This window comes from Arachis hypogaea, chromosome 20, assembly GCF_003086295.3.
Source record: "Arachis hypogaea cultivar Tifrunner chromosome 20, arahy.Tifrunner.gnm2.J5K5, whole genome shotgun sequence".
In the NCBI taxonomy this organism is placed as follows: domain Eukaryota; kingdom Viridiplantae; phylum Streptophyta; class Magnoliopsida; order Fabales; family Fabaceae; genus Arachis; species Arachis hypogaea.
In genome coordinates, this window is record NC_092055.1 from 27437684 (window position 1) to 27457758 (window position 20075).

General features: G+C 34.5%; 1 protein-coding gene and 1 long non-coding RNA gene across 2 annotated transcripts; one reads left to right on the plus strand and one right to left on the minus strand.

The window, feature by feature from the left end:
- Window positions 1-1159: 1159 nt before the first annotated feature.
- LOC112785672 (SNF2 domain-containing protein CLASSY 1-like) lies at window positions 1160-6767 on the plus strand. Its single transcript, XM_072231007.1, has 5 exons — window positions 1160-1336; window positions 1935-2877; window positions 3670-4178; window positions 4271-4420; window positions 4709-6767. The coding sequence occupies exons 1-5, from the start codon at window positions 1160-1162 to the stop codon at window positions 6641-6643; spliced, it is 3714 nt and encodes a 1237-aa protein (XP_072087108.1). The 3' UTR covers window positions 6644-6767.
- Window positions 6768-12199: 5432 nt separating this feature from the next.
- On the minus strand, window positions 12200-14631 carry LOC112783945 (uncharacterized). Its single transcript, XR_003193661.3, has 5 exons — window positions 14440-14631; window positions 14055-14243; window positions 13593-13721; window positions 13157-13242; window positions 12200-12859 (listed from the first exon to the last, which is right to left on the minus strand). It is a non-coding gene; the product is annotated as an uncharacterized lncRNA (long non-coding RNA).
- Window positions 14632-20075: the final 5444 nt, after the last annotated feature.

Here is a 20075-nt window from a genome sequence, read left to right on the forward strand (position 1 = left end):
TAGGTTTTTATTATTTTATATAAACATTATACAAGTTTAATTTTTGTAGTATTTATATATAATTTTAATTTTAAATTATAAATATTAGTATATCAGTATGATTGATTCTGTCTTTTATTATTAAATAAATAAAAAGTAAAATTAGTTAGAATAACAAATTATCTATAAATAAATTAAAATGTTTTAAGTTTAAATTTTAGAAATAAAAAATTATTTTTTATAAATTATATATAATAAATAATAATTTAAAAATAAAAATATTCACTATTTTTTTTATATCTCTATTATATTTTTAATATAATTAATAATATTCAACAAAATTTATTTTAATATATATATTTTTTCCCCACTCCTCAAATGTTCTATGTCATTTATTCCTATGTTAATGAATGAACCTGAGACACATTTGCCAATGACTTCGAAAGACAAATAAAATATAAATGCCATGATTAATTTATATCTATTCATGCAAAGAATTTTCATGTTGGTCTTGCAAAACTTTTCATTGAAGGAATAAAAATTCATGTCAAGGGCTTTTTCTTCTTTTCATATTTTGCTACATAATGCAGATGCACATTACAAAAGATCACTGAGCTTGTAGCTGTTAAAATCGAATCCAAGAAATGCCACAAAGGAAAAAGCCTATACATCAATGGAAGCATCCAATCGATGCTTATTATCGTAAGCATTTCCTATTCTCTCTGTTTTAATCCATAACCATGCAAAAAATTTCTCTCGTGATCAAACAAAACGTCAAAACATGATAAAACAAAAGAAAGAAAAAATAATTGGAACAAAACGTCAAAGAAACCAATGAATAATATTTACACCAACAAATTAAGTTTGGATCAAGAGAAGAGGAAATAAAGTCAACAATATAATGACTATAATTAAAATAGACATTTAAATAAAGTCTAAAATTAAAAAAACGAATATTTTATTATAACAACTAAAATCTTTTTTTTTTTAAATTACATTTTAATTGTATGTAAACATTTTTATAATTTTACTAATAATATAATAATACATAATCGAATTATTAAATCGTTTTTTTTACAGCATAAATCCCTTAGCAAAATCTTCTTTTTCAACAGCTTTTGAAGGATTTTTGTTTGGATCATGGCAACCAGTGGAGCATATGAAAATAGAGTCAGGAACTATGATCATATATTTTAAGGAAAACCAACGTTTGGTTTTGAAGAGAGGCCCCACTTTAGACATTCGGATAAAGTCAAGAAAAGCCACTTCATCAGATTGTTCTTCTTTTCTACGGTCTGGTGTTGATATATGTGTTCTTTCAACTCCACAATGCACTGCTAATAATAATAATGATCCTGTAAGTTGAGACAATTTTTCATTCAACTAGTTTTTCAAAAGTAGTAGTCTTTGAACAGTTGAGTGGAGTTTACTAATTGACTTTTGATGATGCAATAGATTAGTACAAATTTTTATTTTATTTTTCAATTAATTTTGATATTCATGTTAATTAATCCTCAATTTCATCCCCAGTAGAAATATACGGATATTCATGTGAAATACTATATTAGAATTTTAGATTGCTTTAGAGAATGGGAGATATAATAGAACAAATATAAATATCCTCTTGATGTACTTTTGCTCACATCACATCACTTAGCTTGAGTTAAAAGCTCTATATGGCTATGTGTTGGTCTAGTAGTTAATTAGTTAATCTGCTTAAATAAATGTGGAGATTTTGAATCTCGTTTTGTGTATGCAGTAATTTATTGGCCAACAACAAACCTTTAAATAAAGTTATGGACTATGGTCCGTGATGGATTAGTTCTTAGTTTGCGACACTGAAAGATACCATGGGCAACAAAAAAAATCTCCCTATATGGCCAACTTTAGGTAAATAATCTGCTGTTGTTTCAAGGCATTAAATCTGACCCTTTTTTTCTCTTGTTAAAACGTAGGTGTGGATTGATGGTAGAATAAATTCCATAAAGAGAAACCCCCATGGTTCTGATTGTTCATGTCAATATTATGTCAACTTCTATCTTAACCAAGGTTCATTTGGTACACAAAGAACACTTAACAAGGAAGTTGAAGTAATTGCATTGAATCAAATTTCAATCCTCCAGAAGATTGACCATAATAGTTTCTCTAAAGATAACTCTTCTAGGTGGGATTCATCAATGGACTGCTCCTCAGTACCCCAAAGTAAATTACTCTTGGGGAAATTCTTATCGGATATTTCATGGCTGGTTATTGCATCTTTTTTAAAGAAGGCTAAATTTGATGTAAGATCTGTGGATAACAAGATTGTGTATCAAGTTTTGGGAGGTAGTAATGCTAATGATTCTTACATAGATGTTGTGAATTTCAAAGTAGATGATGATGGCATTGTGCAATCCATGGTCTCTCAAATTGATACACATGATGCTATTAAAAGAATTGGTCATAAAAGATGTTATGATTATTACCCTGAAGATGAGAAAGCAGATCCATCCTGTAATGTTGAGGGATTAAGGCGTTCGAAGCGAAGGCATGTACAACCGGACCGGTACCTTGGTTGTGAGGTTCCTGTGATGGATGTTAGTACTCTTAGAACCTGGCCTCCCAAGATGAGTGTATCGAAAGATGAAGGCAAAGACGAAGACAAAGAAGAAGAGCCTGTTCCATTAGCATGGGAGCCTTGCTTCCAAGAAAAGTGTAATAAACAAGATGTTAACAGTGGCAAGAAAATTGTAACGTACCAAAGAAGGAAGAAAAGAATGGAAGGGAAGTTAGGTGATGCAGATCAAGATGGAATTCAACCTCCAATTTTTGTTCTTCCTCCTCCCAAGAAAGATGAACCAATTCCACTTCCCCAGAACCGTTATAATCTCAGAGACAGGCAAAACACGCAAAAAACCGGTGAGTTTTCTCTAAAATATTTACTATATTTAGTAAGATTTTAATTTTGATACACTATTAGTGTAATTTTACTTGTGCATTAGTAACCCACCTCATAAAAAAAATAAGAAAAAGTATGAGGAGCCAATGAAATATTTGTACAATGTGTACAATGAAAGTTTATGGAGTATTAGAGATATAACCATTAGTGTTACCTTTTCTCATCAGCTAAAGTTTTTGGGATGAGTGGTATCATGACATGGTATTAGAACTTTAGATCCGAAAGGTCAAGAATTCAATCCTAGGTGAACCCCAAAATCAGTTTAAGTTTTTGGGAAGATGTTTATTATCCCTAGTACTCGGATGGTTATTCTAGATAGTATAGGTGATGTTCATTTTGTAACTTAATAACCTATTGTACACATTGTACAAATAGTCCATTTGCTCCCTAACAGGACTCAAAAAATAACTATCTTTTATGTCGAGATAATAGAGAAAGACATTGAGATAATACAAAAAACATTGAGATAATAGAGAAAGACATGAGACTGAAATGATGTATCTCTATAACAAATATTTCCAGTGTTTAAACAAATTTTAGCACATAACATTGCAAAATTTCATCTTTCTTTCTATCTGTCTCATTTTCTAAACAAATTTATGTATCCCATTATCTTGAAAAGAGTCTTGTAGATCTTGTTTTGAGAATTTTGCAGAAAAAATAGTACAAACAGCAAATGAAAATTTAAAAACAAGATTTTGTATCTTGAGTAATTTTTCTATGTTAAATAGGAAAAACTTTGATGAGTTAAATTTTGATCCATACAATGTCTTCAATTTCAGGGAACGAAGAAAACGGGGAAGAACTTTCTTCAAGAATCTATAGTGGTTATGGCGCCGCAAAGTTACACAAGAAGAAATCGGTTGATCTAGAAGATATAGACAAGGAACTTGGGTGGGAAGGTTTAAGTTCGAAAAGAAGAGTTCAAGAGAAAAGAAACCACCATTCAAGTTCAACAACATATACAAAAAGTAGTAGGAATCTTGATGATGAAGAGAGACCTTACAAAGACAGAACCTTAAACGCAGTTTCATACAAGGAAGTCATAGATTCATATCTGAGGCAAATTGAAGAGGTTTCTAATGTTGAAAAAGAGCAACCAAGTATAAGGGAGCAGTGGATGGCTACAACAAGAGAATGTGAACAAAAGAATGAGATGGGAAAATCTCAAGTGGAGGAAGAAGAAATTTCTGAAACGGCTATGTTGTGGAGAGAAATGGAAATGTCAATGGCATCAAGTCATCTTGTTGAAGAAACAAAGGTGAAAAACCAACACTCTTTGCTTCATGTGTTCTATTATGTATAAACTTCTTTTCCTTAATGCTTATGTATTCAGTTCAATTGTTGAATCAGGATTCAAGTTCAGATGCAGTTCTTGCTGAAACTATAGGAAACTGCAACAAAGTTTGCCAACATGATTATAGATCGGATGATGAAATTGGAATTTACTGCATTAGATGCGGTGTTGTTAGGGTCGACATCAAAGACGTCGCAACAGAATTTGTGAGTTGTTTTTCTTAATTGTGTAATTGAACATGTTTTTTCAAGGAATTATGTTAAGGTGAAAATTCACGTGCAATTGTCTTCCTGTAAAGTTGACTGAGAATTGTTAGATAATTTGACAGGTTTGATTAAATTATCATCTAATGATTCTTGATTGTATATGAGTTTCACCTTGTCTTAATTGTATAAAGTAGCTTCTTAAAAAAAATCAGTTTCCACTTTTTCTACCCAATTTTTATGTTTCTTTTTTTCTTTTAAATTATAATATGACCTTGTTTATGTTGACAGTTGCCACAGAAAACAAGGCACAGGCAAGAGGAGAATCAACGGAGTGATTCAGAGAAGCTGGAGGCTGAGGAAGACGCCGGGGACACCAAGTTTTTCTCAACCGTTGATGCTTCTAGAGATGAACCTATGAATGAAGAAAATGGCAATGTTTGGGAACTAGTTCCAGATTTGAAAGTAAAAATGCATGTCCACCAAAGAAAAGCATTTGAGTTTCTTTGGCGAAACATTGCAGGGTCAATGGAACCATTACAAATGGAGTCACAATCCAAAAGCATTGGTGGTTGTGTGATATCTCATTCTCCGGGAGCTGGAAAAACCTTCCTCATAATCGCGTTTCTTGTCAGTTATCTGAAGCTTTTCCCAGGGAAAAGGCCACTGATTCTTGCTCCAAAAACTACACTCTACACATGGTACAAGGAGTTCATCAAATGGGAGATTCCTTTACCGATTTATATTATCCATGGCCGCTCGTCGCAGAAGAAGTTCAAGGAGAATACCGTGTCCATTCCTGGCATTCCAAAGCCAACGAATGATGTAAAGCATGTTCTTGACTGTCTAACAAAGATTCACAAATGGCATGAGCATCCCAGTGTCCTAATCATGGGCTATACTTCGTTTCTTTCGCATATGCGCGAAGATTCCAGATTCTCTCACGGAAAGTATATGGCAAAAGTCTTGAGAGAAAGACCTGGGATCTTGGTTCTCGACGAAGGGCACAATCCTCGAAGCACGAAATCGAGGTTGAGGAAAGTTTTGATGAAGGTAAATACAGAGCTCAGAGTTTTGCTCTCTGGAACCTTGTTTCAGAACAATTTCTGCGAGTTTTTCAACACGTTGTGCTTGGCCAGGCCCAAGTTTGTTCACGAAGCTTTATCAGAGTTAGATGGTAAATACCGGACGAATCAAAAGATTGCTGAGAAAGCAAGACATTTGCTCGAGGCACGGGCGAGGAAATTCTTCCTGGACCAGATTGCCAAGAGAATAAACTCGAGCGATGACGAAGACACGGAACAGGGTCTGAATTTGTTGAAGAAACTAACAAATGAATTCATTGATGTGTATGATGTTGGCAACTCTAATATTACTATGCCTGGTTTACAGATCTATACATTGGTGATGAACACAACTGATATACAGTTCAAGATTCTGTTTGAACTGCACCAGAAAATGGGTGAGTGCCATGGTTACCCTCTGGAGTTAGAGCTTCTTATAACACTTGGATCAATCCATCCATGGCTGGTGAAAACGGTGGCGTGCGTAGCTAAGTTCTTGAGTGTGGAGCGATTGAGGGAGTTAGATGAAGTCAGGAATGATTTAAAGAAAGGCTCTAAGGTGAGATTTGTTCTTAGCCTCATAAGCCGCGTTTTCGCGAAGGAGAAGATCTTGATCTTCTGCCACAACATTGCACCAGTGAAGCTGCTTGTGGAATTGTTTGAGAGAGTTTTTAATTGGAGAAAAGACAGAGAGATCTTGGTACTCAACGGGGAACTTGAACTGTTCGAACGCGGGAAAGTCATCGATAAGTTCGAGGATCCTCATGGTGTTTCGAGGGTGCTTCTTGCCTCAATCACGGCCTGCGGAGAAGGGATTAGTCTAACTGCGGCTTCTAGAGTGATCATGTTGGATTCGGAATGGAATCCTTCCAAGACGAAGCAAGCGATTGCGAGGGCTTTCAGACCAGGGCAGCAGAAAACGGTTTATGTGTATCAGTTACTAACTTCAGATTCATTGGAGGTAGATAAGCATAGGAGAAACAAATGGAAAGAGCGGGTTTCTTGCATGATATTCCACGAGGAATCTGCGGAGGCTCCTTCGCAGTGGCTAGCCGAGAATATTGAGGATGATGTGCTTAGAGATATGGTTGAGGAGGACAAGTCTAAATCATTCCATATGATCATAAAGAATGACAAGTATTCAGCAACAATTGATGGTTAATAACAATGTTGACAATGTATTCCTACTTTGGTAGGTCGTAATTCGGTATTTTTATAAAATTGTTTTTTTTTTTATTTTAAGATATAAAATATAGGCTCGACAAAACAGAATAGTTGTGTGTAGTTTTTAATAAAGACATTTATACTTTGACCCTAGTTAAATGATTCGTGTCTAATTTATTTAATTTTTATTTATAAAAACTTATGTGTTAGATGCTTTTTTTTCACGAGTTATTTAGTTTGGATTATTGTTTAATTAGATGCATGTTACATTAGTGTTAAACTAGTATTTTTACCCGTAATGCTATTACAGGGATATAAATCTTTTAAAATTACGTCAGTCTTAGTAGTATAGATTATGACACGAAAAGTTTATAGTATTAAACTACTTTTATAAAATGGTCGTAAGGGATAAAAGTCTCCGTCGGCTAAGAAGACGAGAGTCTTAAACAAAATTAAATAATAAATTTTTTAGTTATTATTTTCAAATAAAAATTTAATTTTTTTTACTTAATTTTAACATTCGTTATCTAAAAGTTGAAAGAATTTAACGTGTATATTTTTATACTTGATTAAGTATTAAGTTTGTTGCACAAATAGAAATAATTAATTTTTATGCTTGCTATTTAAAATTAATATTTTTCTATATATATAAAAATATAATTAGATATTAACATAAAAAAATTTATATTGATAGTTATAAAATTAACTGATTTTTTTTAAAAATAATTGAATCTTGATTCTAACTTTTAATCATAACATTAGTATTTTTTTTAAATTATATGTAATAAATATTTTAAAAGAAAAAAAGTAAAAATATATATTAAAAATATAAGCAATAAAAATTTAAAATTAAATAAAAAATATGTATATAATAATATTTTTTATTTAAATTATATTATGTTGTTAATTTTATTTTTTGTAGAACATAAAGGTAGAGACAAATAGAGAATGAGAGAAAAGAAAGAGAAAGATAAAGAAGAAGAATAATGAGAGAGGGAGTTTGTTAATTTTGGAAGCTAAGAAAATTTTTTATTTTAATTAGTAATATATATCTGGTGACACATTTTGATTTGTCAAATTATTAATATAAAATATGAATTATAAATTATATATAGAGTGAAAATAATAGAGAGAAATAGAAAAAAGAGAGAGGTAGATAAGAAAATATAAGAAGAATGTTTACTAATTTTAAAGGAAAATATTTTTTCTAAATTTTAATGAGAGAGTGTTATGTAATACATTTTAGTTATTAAATTAGTTAGTAATATATAAATATGATATATAATATAGCTATATTTTAATTTTACTATTTTAATTTTAATTTTAATATAATTTAAATACAATTAGAGAATGTTATGTTGTATATTTTGATTGTTAAATTTGTAATTAGTCATTGATAATGATATATAAGAGAGATAGAATGAGTGAAGGAATTAGAGAGATAGAGAAAGGAAGAGAGAAGAGGGAGAGTTCTTTAATTTTGGAGAGAAAGATTTGATTTCAATTGCAATGAAAGAGTGACATGTGGCATATTTTGGCTTTAAAATTAGTAATATATAATAGAATAATAGATTGATAATGATATACAAGAGAGATAGATTGTGGAAAAGAATGAGAGATAGAGAAAGGAAGAGAGAAGAGAGGAGAGTTTTTTAATTTTGAAAGAAAAAATTTGATTTCAATTACAATGAGAGAGTGACATGTGGCACATTTTGGCCTTAGAATTAGTAAGATATAATAGATAATAGATGCATTACTAAGTGCTAACTGATGATGTAGTAAAAGGTAAATATATGTTTGATAGTTAAGTATACAGAATCTTAGAGACCGACAGTTTTTAGTCATTTTACTTAGAATAAATTACCATATATATTCATAAAAAATATAGACGCTGACAAATGTATTCATGTAAAAAAAATGATATTTGCAATCACGGAAGATGACTTCCGTGTGACAGAAGCATTCAAACTCTAAAAAATTATTCAAAAATTTCAAATTATCCTTCTCTCTACCATTGGTACCATCATCCCCAAATTATTCATGACGTGCCGCTGCACCTCACCCTCCCCCACCGCCAAATATGAAGAAAGTTATCATGTTCCCTAGGGTCTTGCTTAGAACAGGAGGATTTATCCTCTTGCGGAGATTCACCGCAACAGTGCTTAACAACGAGAAGTTAGGACTTAATCCTAGTGCAGAAACCGCACACTTGTAAATTAGTGTTGCCACCACTTCAAATCTTATCGGATGAATTGGTGCAACCGTGGCTTTGAGGGCTTCGATTTTAGAAGCTTCAAATACAAACCTCTTGTAGACCGATTTCAGAAGACTAAAGTAGGATTCTTCTTGGTAAACCAACATGTTTCCTTGAGAAAAAACAGACATTCTGGAGTCCAATAAGGGCGGCGAGGGTAGTGGGTGGTTCTGATCTTGGTGGTGGTTGGTGATGGTGGCCCAGTTATTGACGAAGTTGATGAGAGTGGAAATGTCGCTGAACTTGTGAGAGGCGCAGAGTGTGATTGCAATTCCTTCGTAATGGAAGCATTTGATTTGAACGGCCATGATGGGATCATGCTCTGGATTGTTCATATTGGTTCTGGCCAAATTGTATAGAAACAGAGAAAACATATTAACTTGGATTGGGTTGTTAAAAAAGTGCTTGTTGCTGCCTACCATTGCTATTGTTGTTTTGTCCCTCTTGTTCTTCATCATCTTCTTCTTCTCCTTCTTTTGCTGCACCGCACTCTTCTACTTCTGTTAGGGATTTAAGGTTTCTATTGTTGTCTTTTCAAAGGAGTACCCCACCTCCATTGGTGTTTGGAGGAAATGGCAGCTGGTGTTGATGCAAAATTGAGAACTGTGAGAGTTGTGAATAGAGAAGTAGCGCTCGGTGGTGACGGTGGCAGTAGCGGTGGGGAAGGAGAGGTGTAGCAGCACACCATGAGTAATTGGGGATGATGGTAGTAGTGGTGGAGAAAAGGGTAATTTGAAATTTTGAATAGTTTTTTAGGGTTTGGGTATTTTTGTCACACAGAGGGCATCTTTTGTAATTACAAGTGTCGTTTCTTTCTTATATGGTTACATTTGTCAGCGTTTGTATCTTTCATGGGTACATATGATAATTTATTCTTTTACTTAGTATTTAACTAATATAAATTTTAAATTATTTATAATAAGTAACTTATATTCATTTATGTATACAAATTTTGATAAATATAAATAAAAATTATATTGATTTGTATGCAAATTCTAATAAATATAAATATAAATTAAATTATGTGCTTTTTATAAATATAAATTTTTAAATGTGAGTATAAATTATTATTAATTAAATACTAATTTAAAATAATAGTATTTGTTGATCATATAACGTTGCTGTTAGATATATTTATTTGAACTGTGATTCATAAATGTTGATGGTTATGTCCAAGCATATATAACACACATTACATTTCTCGTGTTAGAAAGGATAAGAAAGACCAATAGAAAAAATGTTTGTGTGTATTCAAGTTGTATGCAATAATATAAAAAGACATTTATAGGTACTAACAGAATTGAAATAATAAAAACGTAATATCTTATAATAAATATTCAAATATATTAAATAATACTAATTGATCTAATTGATTCTAATTATACTCTAACATCTCCCCTCAAATTCAAGTGACAACTTGAGTTTGAAACTTATTTAAAACAACGAAATAAAAAAAATGCATAAACTGATAGAATGAGTGCAGACAGAACTACCGGAAGGAAGCACAGACGGAATTGCCACAAAAAAATGCAGACGGAACTGCTATAAGGAAACACAAACGAAACTGCCACAAGAAAAGTGCAAGCGGAACTACCTCAAGGAAAAGCAGATAGAACTGCCGAAAAAAAACGTAGACGAAACTGCCATAAGGAAACACAGACGGAAAGAAAACGCAGACGGAATTGTCACAAAGAAATGAAGACGGAACTACCACAAGGAAACACATACGAAATTACCAGAAGCAAACGCAGACAGAACTGCTAGAAGGGAATACAGACGGAACTGCCGCAAGAGTGTCCAACTGCCAAAAAACTTCTGAATAGATGGCAAACTGCCGAAAAACTGCTGAAAAGTGACAAAGTGTAAAAAGATGGCAAACTATCGGAAGATGACGAAAAACATATAGTTTCTCCATGTAAATAAATAAGTAGTGAATGAGCTAATCGGTGAAATAAGAAAAGTATCAAAGTATTAACAAAAGAGAAGGAAAAAAATGGCACGTAAAAAAAAGTATGAAAAGTACGGTGATTTCACTAGAAGAAAATCAACCTATGATACCATGGCTTTGATACCATGTTAGAAAGGATAAAAGAGATCAATGAGTTAAATCTCAAATTGACTCCTGAAATTTGGCCCGATATTCAGAATGATCCCCACAATTTCGTTGGCCCCAATTAAAACCCTCAAATTTGCAATCGTGACTTGTCCCTGCAATCATCTCCGTCACCGGAATGCTGATCTGGCGCAATTGCATGATATGATGGACACTACTTAAACGATGGTACATTGATTTTGCGCCCAAACCCTTTGAAAACCACGTAGTGTAAGAGTTTCCTTGATGTTTTGCAACTTATGATAGTCGTAATGAAAAGAAAGAGAGTTTAAACCCACAAAAAACTGAAACGACGGGGTTTCCAAAGGGTTTGGGCGCGAAATCAATGTTTTATATTAAAATGAATTATAGTAAAATAAATTTATTTGAATTATACTACTCAAAATCACTTTTAGATAAAAAAATTACTAAAAGAGACTTTAATTTAGATATTTTTTTATATTATTCTATCATGTTAATTTAGATATTTAAATAGATTTTATTAATTAATTTTATAATAAAATTAATATTTACTTACTAAATTAAAGTAACATATAAAAATTAACAAAATATATTTTATATTAAAAATAAAAAATATATTTTATTACCTATGAATAATTTTTTTATATAATTTTTGTCTTTTTAAATCGGATCATAATCTATATTATAAAAAAATTACAATAAAACATAGTATATCAGTATTATAATTATATATTTTACGGAACCAAATAAAAAACAAAAAAATTTTAACAAAAACAAAAATATTAGACATAAAGAACAGTAAATGATAAAAAAAAGTTAATATGAATAAATAAATAATAAGAATTGCAAAAAATAATAATATACATGAAAAATCAGAATACTAACAAAAATAATATAAAAATTATTTATTATATAAATAAAATAAATACAATAAAAAATAAAAATATGAGGGAGAGTATTATAACACTATCAGTATTCTTTAATTTAGTATTATTTTAAATTATAATTTTTTATTATTTATGATTCTATTGTTACTTATAATTAGTTTTTCATTTATTTTGTCCTTTTTGATAGGATCATAATTTATATTATACAAAATTTTGATAATAAACGTACTATATAATAATTACAATTATAAATTTTATAAAGCCAAATAAAAAATAAATTTTTTTATACAAAATAAAAACAGAATACATCAAAGAATAGAAAAAAAACTCATACAGATAAGAGACAATAGAAATTCCATAAAATCAACAATGTATATCATATGAACAAAAAAACATAAAAATTAAAATATGAAAGAGTATACTAAAAATAATAAAAAAGATAAAAATATTCACTTTGTTAGTGATTGAACCAAATCTTAAAGATTTTGATGACAAAAAAAATAAAACGAAGAATTAGAAAGAACTACTGTAAAACCATGAAGGTAATGGTTACTAGTATTCTTTTATAAAATAAAAAATAAAAAATATGGTTCAAGAGACTCAAACGCGCTTCTCTCTTTTCCAACGCGTTTGTTAAACACACTCTAAATCATTCTAGGTATAATTGTATAAACTTCTCCTTCACAACTCTGTTTATTACGCTTGTTTTCCATTGTATCTTCTTTTTTTGGTACTTCACATATGAGTCTTTCAATTTAAAAATTATTAATTCAGATAAGTGCAACCAGGCTGTAGCAACAGCTAAGTGCAACTAATGAGTTGGTTACTATTTCGTGTTTGTCTCACTTGATGTACCTATTTCGTGGGTACCAGTCACAAAATGGTTACTTTTGCCTAGTTTGCTGGCGCCGATCGAGAAGTGGTTCTACCATGTCAGATTCAACAGGGGCAATATGCTCGCAAGAACATTCTTTTGGAGTCTTCATTATAACATGCCAGCTGAAAATCATTTTGACCACTTAGAAATAAACTCAGAAAAAAAAAGAACAACACAAAAGGAGAAAAATATCAATAGGAAAATAATTAACACAAGATTCCAGTTATATTAAATTCGTCATTGTACAGGCGGATCAGAATCCCATTATTTTTTTTATTTCTTACTACTGAAAATTGCGACTTTGATAACCATATCATTTTTTGGACTCTTGAAGTAAAGTTCAACAGTAGTTAACAATGAACTCAAATAATTGTGAAGGTGTCACTACAATTGGAAACTCAAACAAGTGGGGGAAATACCTGTCTATTTTCAGTTCCTTTGCATCTTTTACTTGATTCAGGAATGACATAACAGCTTCTTTGTCAGTAGCAGGATTTTTCCTTCCCTAAACGTACAATAAATCACACGAAACTTATGTCCCAATTCCATCACAGAGTAAAGTCAAAAGTGGAAAATTACTCTTAGATATGAGTTGATTAATATATCAATCTTGTAAGTCAGGCATAATATATATGATCGCAACCATGAAGAATCTGGTGTCCAAGAAAAAAAACTTGGACAACCATAAAACTTTTTACAAAATGAAAATTGATCCAAGCTTGATAATAAGATAACAAAATGCTCTATGATTTCATATCCAGATGAGGAAAAATTAAAAACAAAGGCCATCAGAAAAATCCATCGAGTTATCACCAAATTAGTAGATTTTAGCAGATTGAGAAAATAGGAAATTACCCATCCAAATGAAAAGGGGATATTGTTTCCGGTTCCCAATGGCACTGTTGCAACTGGTGGTGGCCGATGCAACTTAAGATCGGCGACAACTCCGATAATCCAGCTCGCCGTACCATCTCCACCTGCAACCTAATTGCTATGTATACGTTAGAGATAAGGAGCAATTGAATGTTATTAGACACAAAGATTATTAGGCATGCTAAAAATAGAAAGTACAATTATCAACGTATAATTATTCTCAATCTTTTTTCAATTTCAGCAGCAAAAGTATCTCCATTGTGCTTTAACTTTTCTAACTTGGAATAAATCCGATGCAGTACCAAATCAAAAACCTTGAAAAGTACAAAATCTCCTAAATCAATATCAATATAATCAAAGATAATGTGAAAAGTTGTAGCTCAAACAGCATGTCAAATTTAAGTCAACAATTTCAAATACATTGCAACCACAAAAAAAATGTACCTGATTTTTGTTGAGGAGGGAATTATAGGTAGTAAGAAGCTCGCCACCAAGCTGACCACCACTTTTGGAGTTTATGAAAACTATCAAAGGGCATTGCGAATCTTTGCTCCGAGGACGAGTATGTAATCCGGAATGGCAAAATCCTTCATTCCTCCAATGTTATTCTTGTAAGCCATCAATGTTTTACACCTGAGTAATTTCATCACACAAGATAATATGTATCAATAATTGAAATCAATATTTCCTACCATCAACCTTTTAGGCCAAAAAGTACAACAACTGTTCAAATCAATTAAAAAAGAAATAAGTTCATGAAAAACTAAACGTTTAAGTCTAAAAGTGTCCAACTCTAAATAATTCTAATAAGGAGAGGATGGATGCATACTTCGAAAAAGAAAATATCTTAGCGGAAGAAAAAGACTTTCGGACACTCAAGTCTTCGTATTTGCGCTTAGATAGTTCAATTTAATTGAAGTTGATAAACACAACAGACAATTTTTCTTTTATCTTTTTCAGCAACGAGGATTCGTGCATTGCTTCATGTCTTAAGCTAAAGACCAAAAAGAGAAAGAAGAAAGTTCCTTTACTGAATCGAACCACCTCCTAACCATGAAACTGGACAGAAAAAATAAAAAAGGCTCACGCGTCTTAACTCTGTCCTTTTGCTCTTTTAACCAACTTGGTGAAAATTCAACAAAGGAACACCGAACGTCAAGCATTTTATTTGTTGAAAGTTGCAACCGACACCAAAACCATCATGCAGATTACGGAATCACAGTTATTCTACTCGATACGATTCCGCCAAAAATAAAACGTGAAAGATAAATAAATAAACAAATGAGTTGAAGTTTACTTTTTATTTGTTTAGTTTGCATCAGCCGAAGAGGTCTTTGCTATGATAGTTCAAACTGGAGAATCAGATGAATTAGATGTAACAAACCTGATTTTATTCGCAGAAAGTGAGACTTAGTTGTAACGAGAAGAGAATCAGATGAATTAGAAAAAAAGAGAAGATGCTTTACTCAAACTTAATTTTTTGCTTCTGTAGAGAGAGATATTCAATATCCAACAAATGATCCACGCTAAAATATAGTGTTCTAGTGAATTAGCTCAGAAGTAACTGTAGATTCCTTCTTCTAGTAGAGCAATGCAACCAGCAAGCAGAGAAAAGAGAATTTATTTAAACCAAAACTGCTTGGCTTTTTGCTCCTTTTATTTTCCTTTCTTTTTTTAGTTCGAAACGAGTTTTGGAAGCTGATTTAGATTTTAAATTAGAAATCTGTTTTTGGTCCGGCCATAATAAATCCAATATCATAAATCGACTTTACTATTCATAACTCGGCATTATTCACATCATTCTTCAGAAAATCAGCGTTACAGTTTGGCATTACAGTCATTAAGTTGGCATTGCAGCCACTAATCGACAATCAATATCATTTATTGAAAAGTGACGTTACAGATCACCTCAACAGACTGCTTCACAAATGTGAAACGTCCAACCTGACATTTCTCCTATTATTGCTCTTTAATACAGACAATAAAACAGGAACATAACCGATTTATACACTATCACCTATAAAAAGGTATGATCTTCTATTTTAAGGGGACATTGAATTCTCAATACTAACTTAAGCTTCGGAGTGCCTTTGCAGGTACACTCCCCCCTGTTTCTTGCTCAAAGCTCTATGCGATTGGACATCCTCTTGGAGTGGAGCTCGGATTACCATAAGGCCTGAAGGTCGGCACCGAAAGTGATAGCTCGGCGTCGACTCCCAGAGACTGAGCTCTCCCCCCAGGTATCCATACAAGAACAATTGGCGCCCACCGTGGGGCCGAAAATATAAACCTCTCTTTCTCTATATTATCGGCCTCGAGGTTCCCATTTTGAAGTCATGACTGAACAACCTCCACCTTCGCCATCCGAATTGCTCCGGATGGTGACCGAGTTGCGGCAAGTCATGGCTGAGGAGAACCAAAGAATGGCAAATCAAATCGCCAACTTGAATAACACTCGAACCGAAAACAATGACCGACAAGAACGGACAGAAGAAGCCGAGCAGCAGTCAGGGCCAACACATGTCTCAGACACTGCTCGACAGGAAGGGGAGCAGCCCGAACATAATGAGGACGCTCAGAAAAATATCGACAATGACGATCAGGAAAGCTCCCCTGGACCATTCACGGCGGAGGTGATGAACTTCGTGCTGCCCTGAAGGTTCACCCTGCCGACCACCCTAACTCCCTATGATGGATTAGGTGATCCGAAGAAATACATCAAAAAGTTCACCTCCATAATGATAGTAAATGGTGCATCTGATAAAGTTTTATGTCGTTATTTTTCATCTTATTTAGACGGTCCTGCACTTGATTGGTTTTGTTCTTTGCTTGCAGGTTCCATTTCTCGATTCCGATTACCTGAACACAGTCAAGCAAGGCCAGCACGAAAGCCTCAAAGACTACATGACGCGCTTCACAAAGATAGCCATAAGCATACCCGACCTCCACCCCGAGGTAGAACTACACGCCATAAAAAGTGGATTAAGGCCAGGAAAGTTCCAGGAAACTATTGCTGTGGCCAAACCAAAAACTATGACCGAATTCCGTGAAAAAGCTAAAGGCCAGATTGACATCGAAGAGCTTCGACAAGTTCGGAAAATAGAAAAGCCTCACTATAAAGATGACGATAAGCCACGGGACAGCAAGAAGAATTTCAAACCAATCCCACGATATGAGACCTACACCAAATTCAACACCAAGCACGATGACATCATCAAGGAGATCTTGAATTCAAAGTTAATCAGGCCACCACGAAAAGCTGGCAATTACCCAGATTCAAAAGGCACTGATCGATCAAAGTACTGCTCTTTCCACCAGAAGCATGGACACAATACCGACGCCAAAGACCTGTTGGAGCGATTAGCTCGGCAAGGTCATCTGGACAAATTCATCAGCGGCCACATGCAGCGGCGAGCACCTCCTCCAGGAGACCAAAGCTCGGCTACACAACATAACCGAAATAGAGACCGACGGAACAATAACCATCCTGAACTACCAACACGTACAATTAACTGTATTTCCGGAGGTTTTGCAGGTGGAGGAGCCACAAGTTCGGCAAGGAAAAGATCTTACCGAGCTATCCTTTCCATCAACGCCGATCAAAGTCAACAACAGCCGCCGCCTACATCTCCACAGATAACATTCCATACAGCCGATCATGACAACAGCGCAGCAAATCTGGATGATCCCGTCGTAATCTCCCTACAGCTCGGAGATCTCCTAATTAAAAAGGTGTTACTCGACCCAGGCAGCAGCGCCGACGTTCTCTTTTACTCGACTTTCCAGAAAATGAAACAGAGCAATAACATCATCCGACCTTCCACTGGTGATTTGGTAGGATTCGCAGGTGAGCGAGTCCCGGTTATGGGCTCAGTGTGGTTACAAACCACACTCGGTAAGTTCCCTTCGTCAAAAACTTCAGACATTCAATACTTAGTTGTTGATTGCTTCAGTCCCTATAATATTATACTTGGCCAACCTTTCTTAAATAAGTTCGGTGCAATAGTATCTACAATTCATCTTTGTGTTAAGTTCCCTTTGCAGGACCACACAATTGCAACCATTCATAGTGATGCCCGAGAAGCCAGGGAATGCTACAACAATAGTCTCAAAAGACCTCACCGTAACACAAATGCCCAGGTCCACAATATCGGCAACACGAACAACCAAGACATGCTAGCCGACCTTGATCCTAGAGCAGGAACACTGGAAAGGCCGACTCCAACAGAAGACCTAGATAAAATCTACTTCACAGAAAACACGGATAAATTCACATACGTCGGCTCAACATTATCTTCAGACGAAAAATCTTCATTCCGAGCATTCTTACAACAAAATGCCGACCTATTCGCGTGGACCCCAGCTGATATGCCAAGCATCGATCCATCCATCATATCACACAAGTTAGCACTAGATCCATCTATCCGACCTGTGGCACAGAAAAAGAGAAATCTCGGGCACGACCGAAAGCAAGCTTCGCTAGAAGAAACCAAGAAGCTCATCAACGCGGGCTTCATCCGAGAAATCAGATTCACAACATGGCTGGAAAATGTCGTCATGGTTAAAAAATATAACGGTAAATGGCGCATATGTGTTGATTTCACCGATCTCAACAAAGCATGCCCCAAAGATTCATACCCTTTACCCTTTATTGATTGTTTAGTTGATAATGCCTCTGGATTTGAAAAACTCAGCTTCATGGATGCCTATTCTGGTTATAACCAGATCCAAATGCACCCATCTGACCAAAATAAGACAGCCTTTATTACTAAATATGGAAACTATTGTTATAAAGTCATGCTATTTGGCCTTAAGAATGCAGGTGCGACATATCAGCGTCTGATGGACAAAGTTTTCGCCAAACAACTCGGCAGGAACATCGAAGTCTACGTGGATGATATGGTCGCCAAGACAAAGATCGGCAGTAATCACCTTGAGGACCTCACAAAAATCTTCGGACAGCTAAGAAAATACAACATGCGGTTAAATCCGGAAAAGTGCGCATTTGGGGTTCAAAGTGGCAAATTCCTCGGCTTCATGCTTACTAGCCGAGGTATCGAGGCAAATCCTGAAAAATGCCGAGCTATTTTAGACATGACAAGCCCACAAACCATCAAAGAAGTCCAGCGGTTAACAGGGAGACTTGATGCACTTTCTAGATTCTTACCTTGCCTAGCTTCTAAATCCTCATGTTTTTTCTAATCTTTAAAAACAAAAAAAGCTTTCCAATGGACTGATGAATGTGAACAAGCATTTACAACTTTAAAAGAAACTCTTTCAAAACCACCAATCTTACACACACCCCTACAAGGGGAGTCATTATTCTTATATCTGTCTGTCACTAACTAGGCTATAAGCTCTGCTCTTATTGCAGAAAGGGAGAAGAAACAGTTCCCAATCTATTTCACAAGCAAGACCTTACAGAACGCCGAGCTTCGTTATCCGAGCATTGAGAAGCTGGCACTCGCACTTGTCTTCTTAGCCAGAAGACTCCGACCATATTTTCAGAGCCATGAAATCTATGTTAGAACAGATCAACCTTTGCGACAAGTGCTGCAGAAGCCTGAACTGGCTGGCCGACTAGTAAAATGGTCGGTAGAACTATCGGAATTTGATATCAAGTACGAAGGCCGAGCATCCATCAAATCACAGTTTCTGGCCGACTTTATCGCCGAGTTCTCAGTACCAAATATAACTGAAGATTACATCGAATGGTCTTTATACGTCGACGGATCTTCCAACCCACACGGGTGTGGCGCAAGTATTATACTTGATGATGGCCACGACAATGTCATCGAACATTCCCTCAACTTCTCATTTAAAGCAAGCAACAATCAAAGTGAGTATGAAGCATTAATTGCCGGCCTTAGACTTGCGGCCGACCTTAACATCACCGAACTTAAGGTATATTGCGACTCCTTACTTGTCGTCCAACAGGTAAACAATCTATACCAGGTAAAGGACCCTTTGCTCTCTAAATACCTGGGTGTCGTACACAATTTCCTTTCAAAATTCTCCAAATACGAAATACAGCACATACCAAGGGAGAGTAATGGCCGAGCTGACATTCTGTCTAAACTCACCAGCACTCAACCAAATGGATCCTCACTTTATCAATCAACACTACTTAAGCCGAGCATTGAACTAACACATGTCTTAAGTGTAACACAGGAAGCAGATTGGAGATCCCCATACATACAGTATCTCTAGACAGGGGTCTTGCCAGGCGACGCCGAAAATGCTTGGCATTTCCGCCGACAAGCCTCCTTTTTTACAATATATAATAATTGCCTATATAGACGAGGATTCTCCCGTCCATTACTAAAATGTCTTTGCAGAATAGAAACCGAGCTTGCACTTGCTGAGGCACATGAAGGGATATGTGGTACACACCTCGGAGCCCAAAGTCTGTATTCGAAAATCCTCAGAGCTGGATTATATTGGCCGACAATACGACAAGATTGT

What these genes read in the sequence shown, in the direction of transcription:
- LOC112785672 (XM_072231007.1), top strand. Translation starts at nt 1,160, where the DNA reads ATGATCATATATTTTAAGGAAAACCAACGTTTGGTTTTGAAGAGAGGC. An exon ending in CTAATAATAATAATGATCCT is followed by an intron (nt 1,337 to 1,934) that starts GTAAGTTGAGAC and finishes GTTAAAACGTAG; the next exon opens with GTGTGGATTGATGGTAGAAT. An exon ending in GCAAAACACGCAAAAAACCG is followed by an intron (nt 2,878 to 3,669) that starts GTGAGTTTTCTC and finishes TGATGAGTTAAA; the next exon opens with TTTTGATCCATACAATGTCT.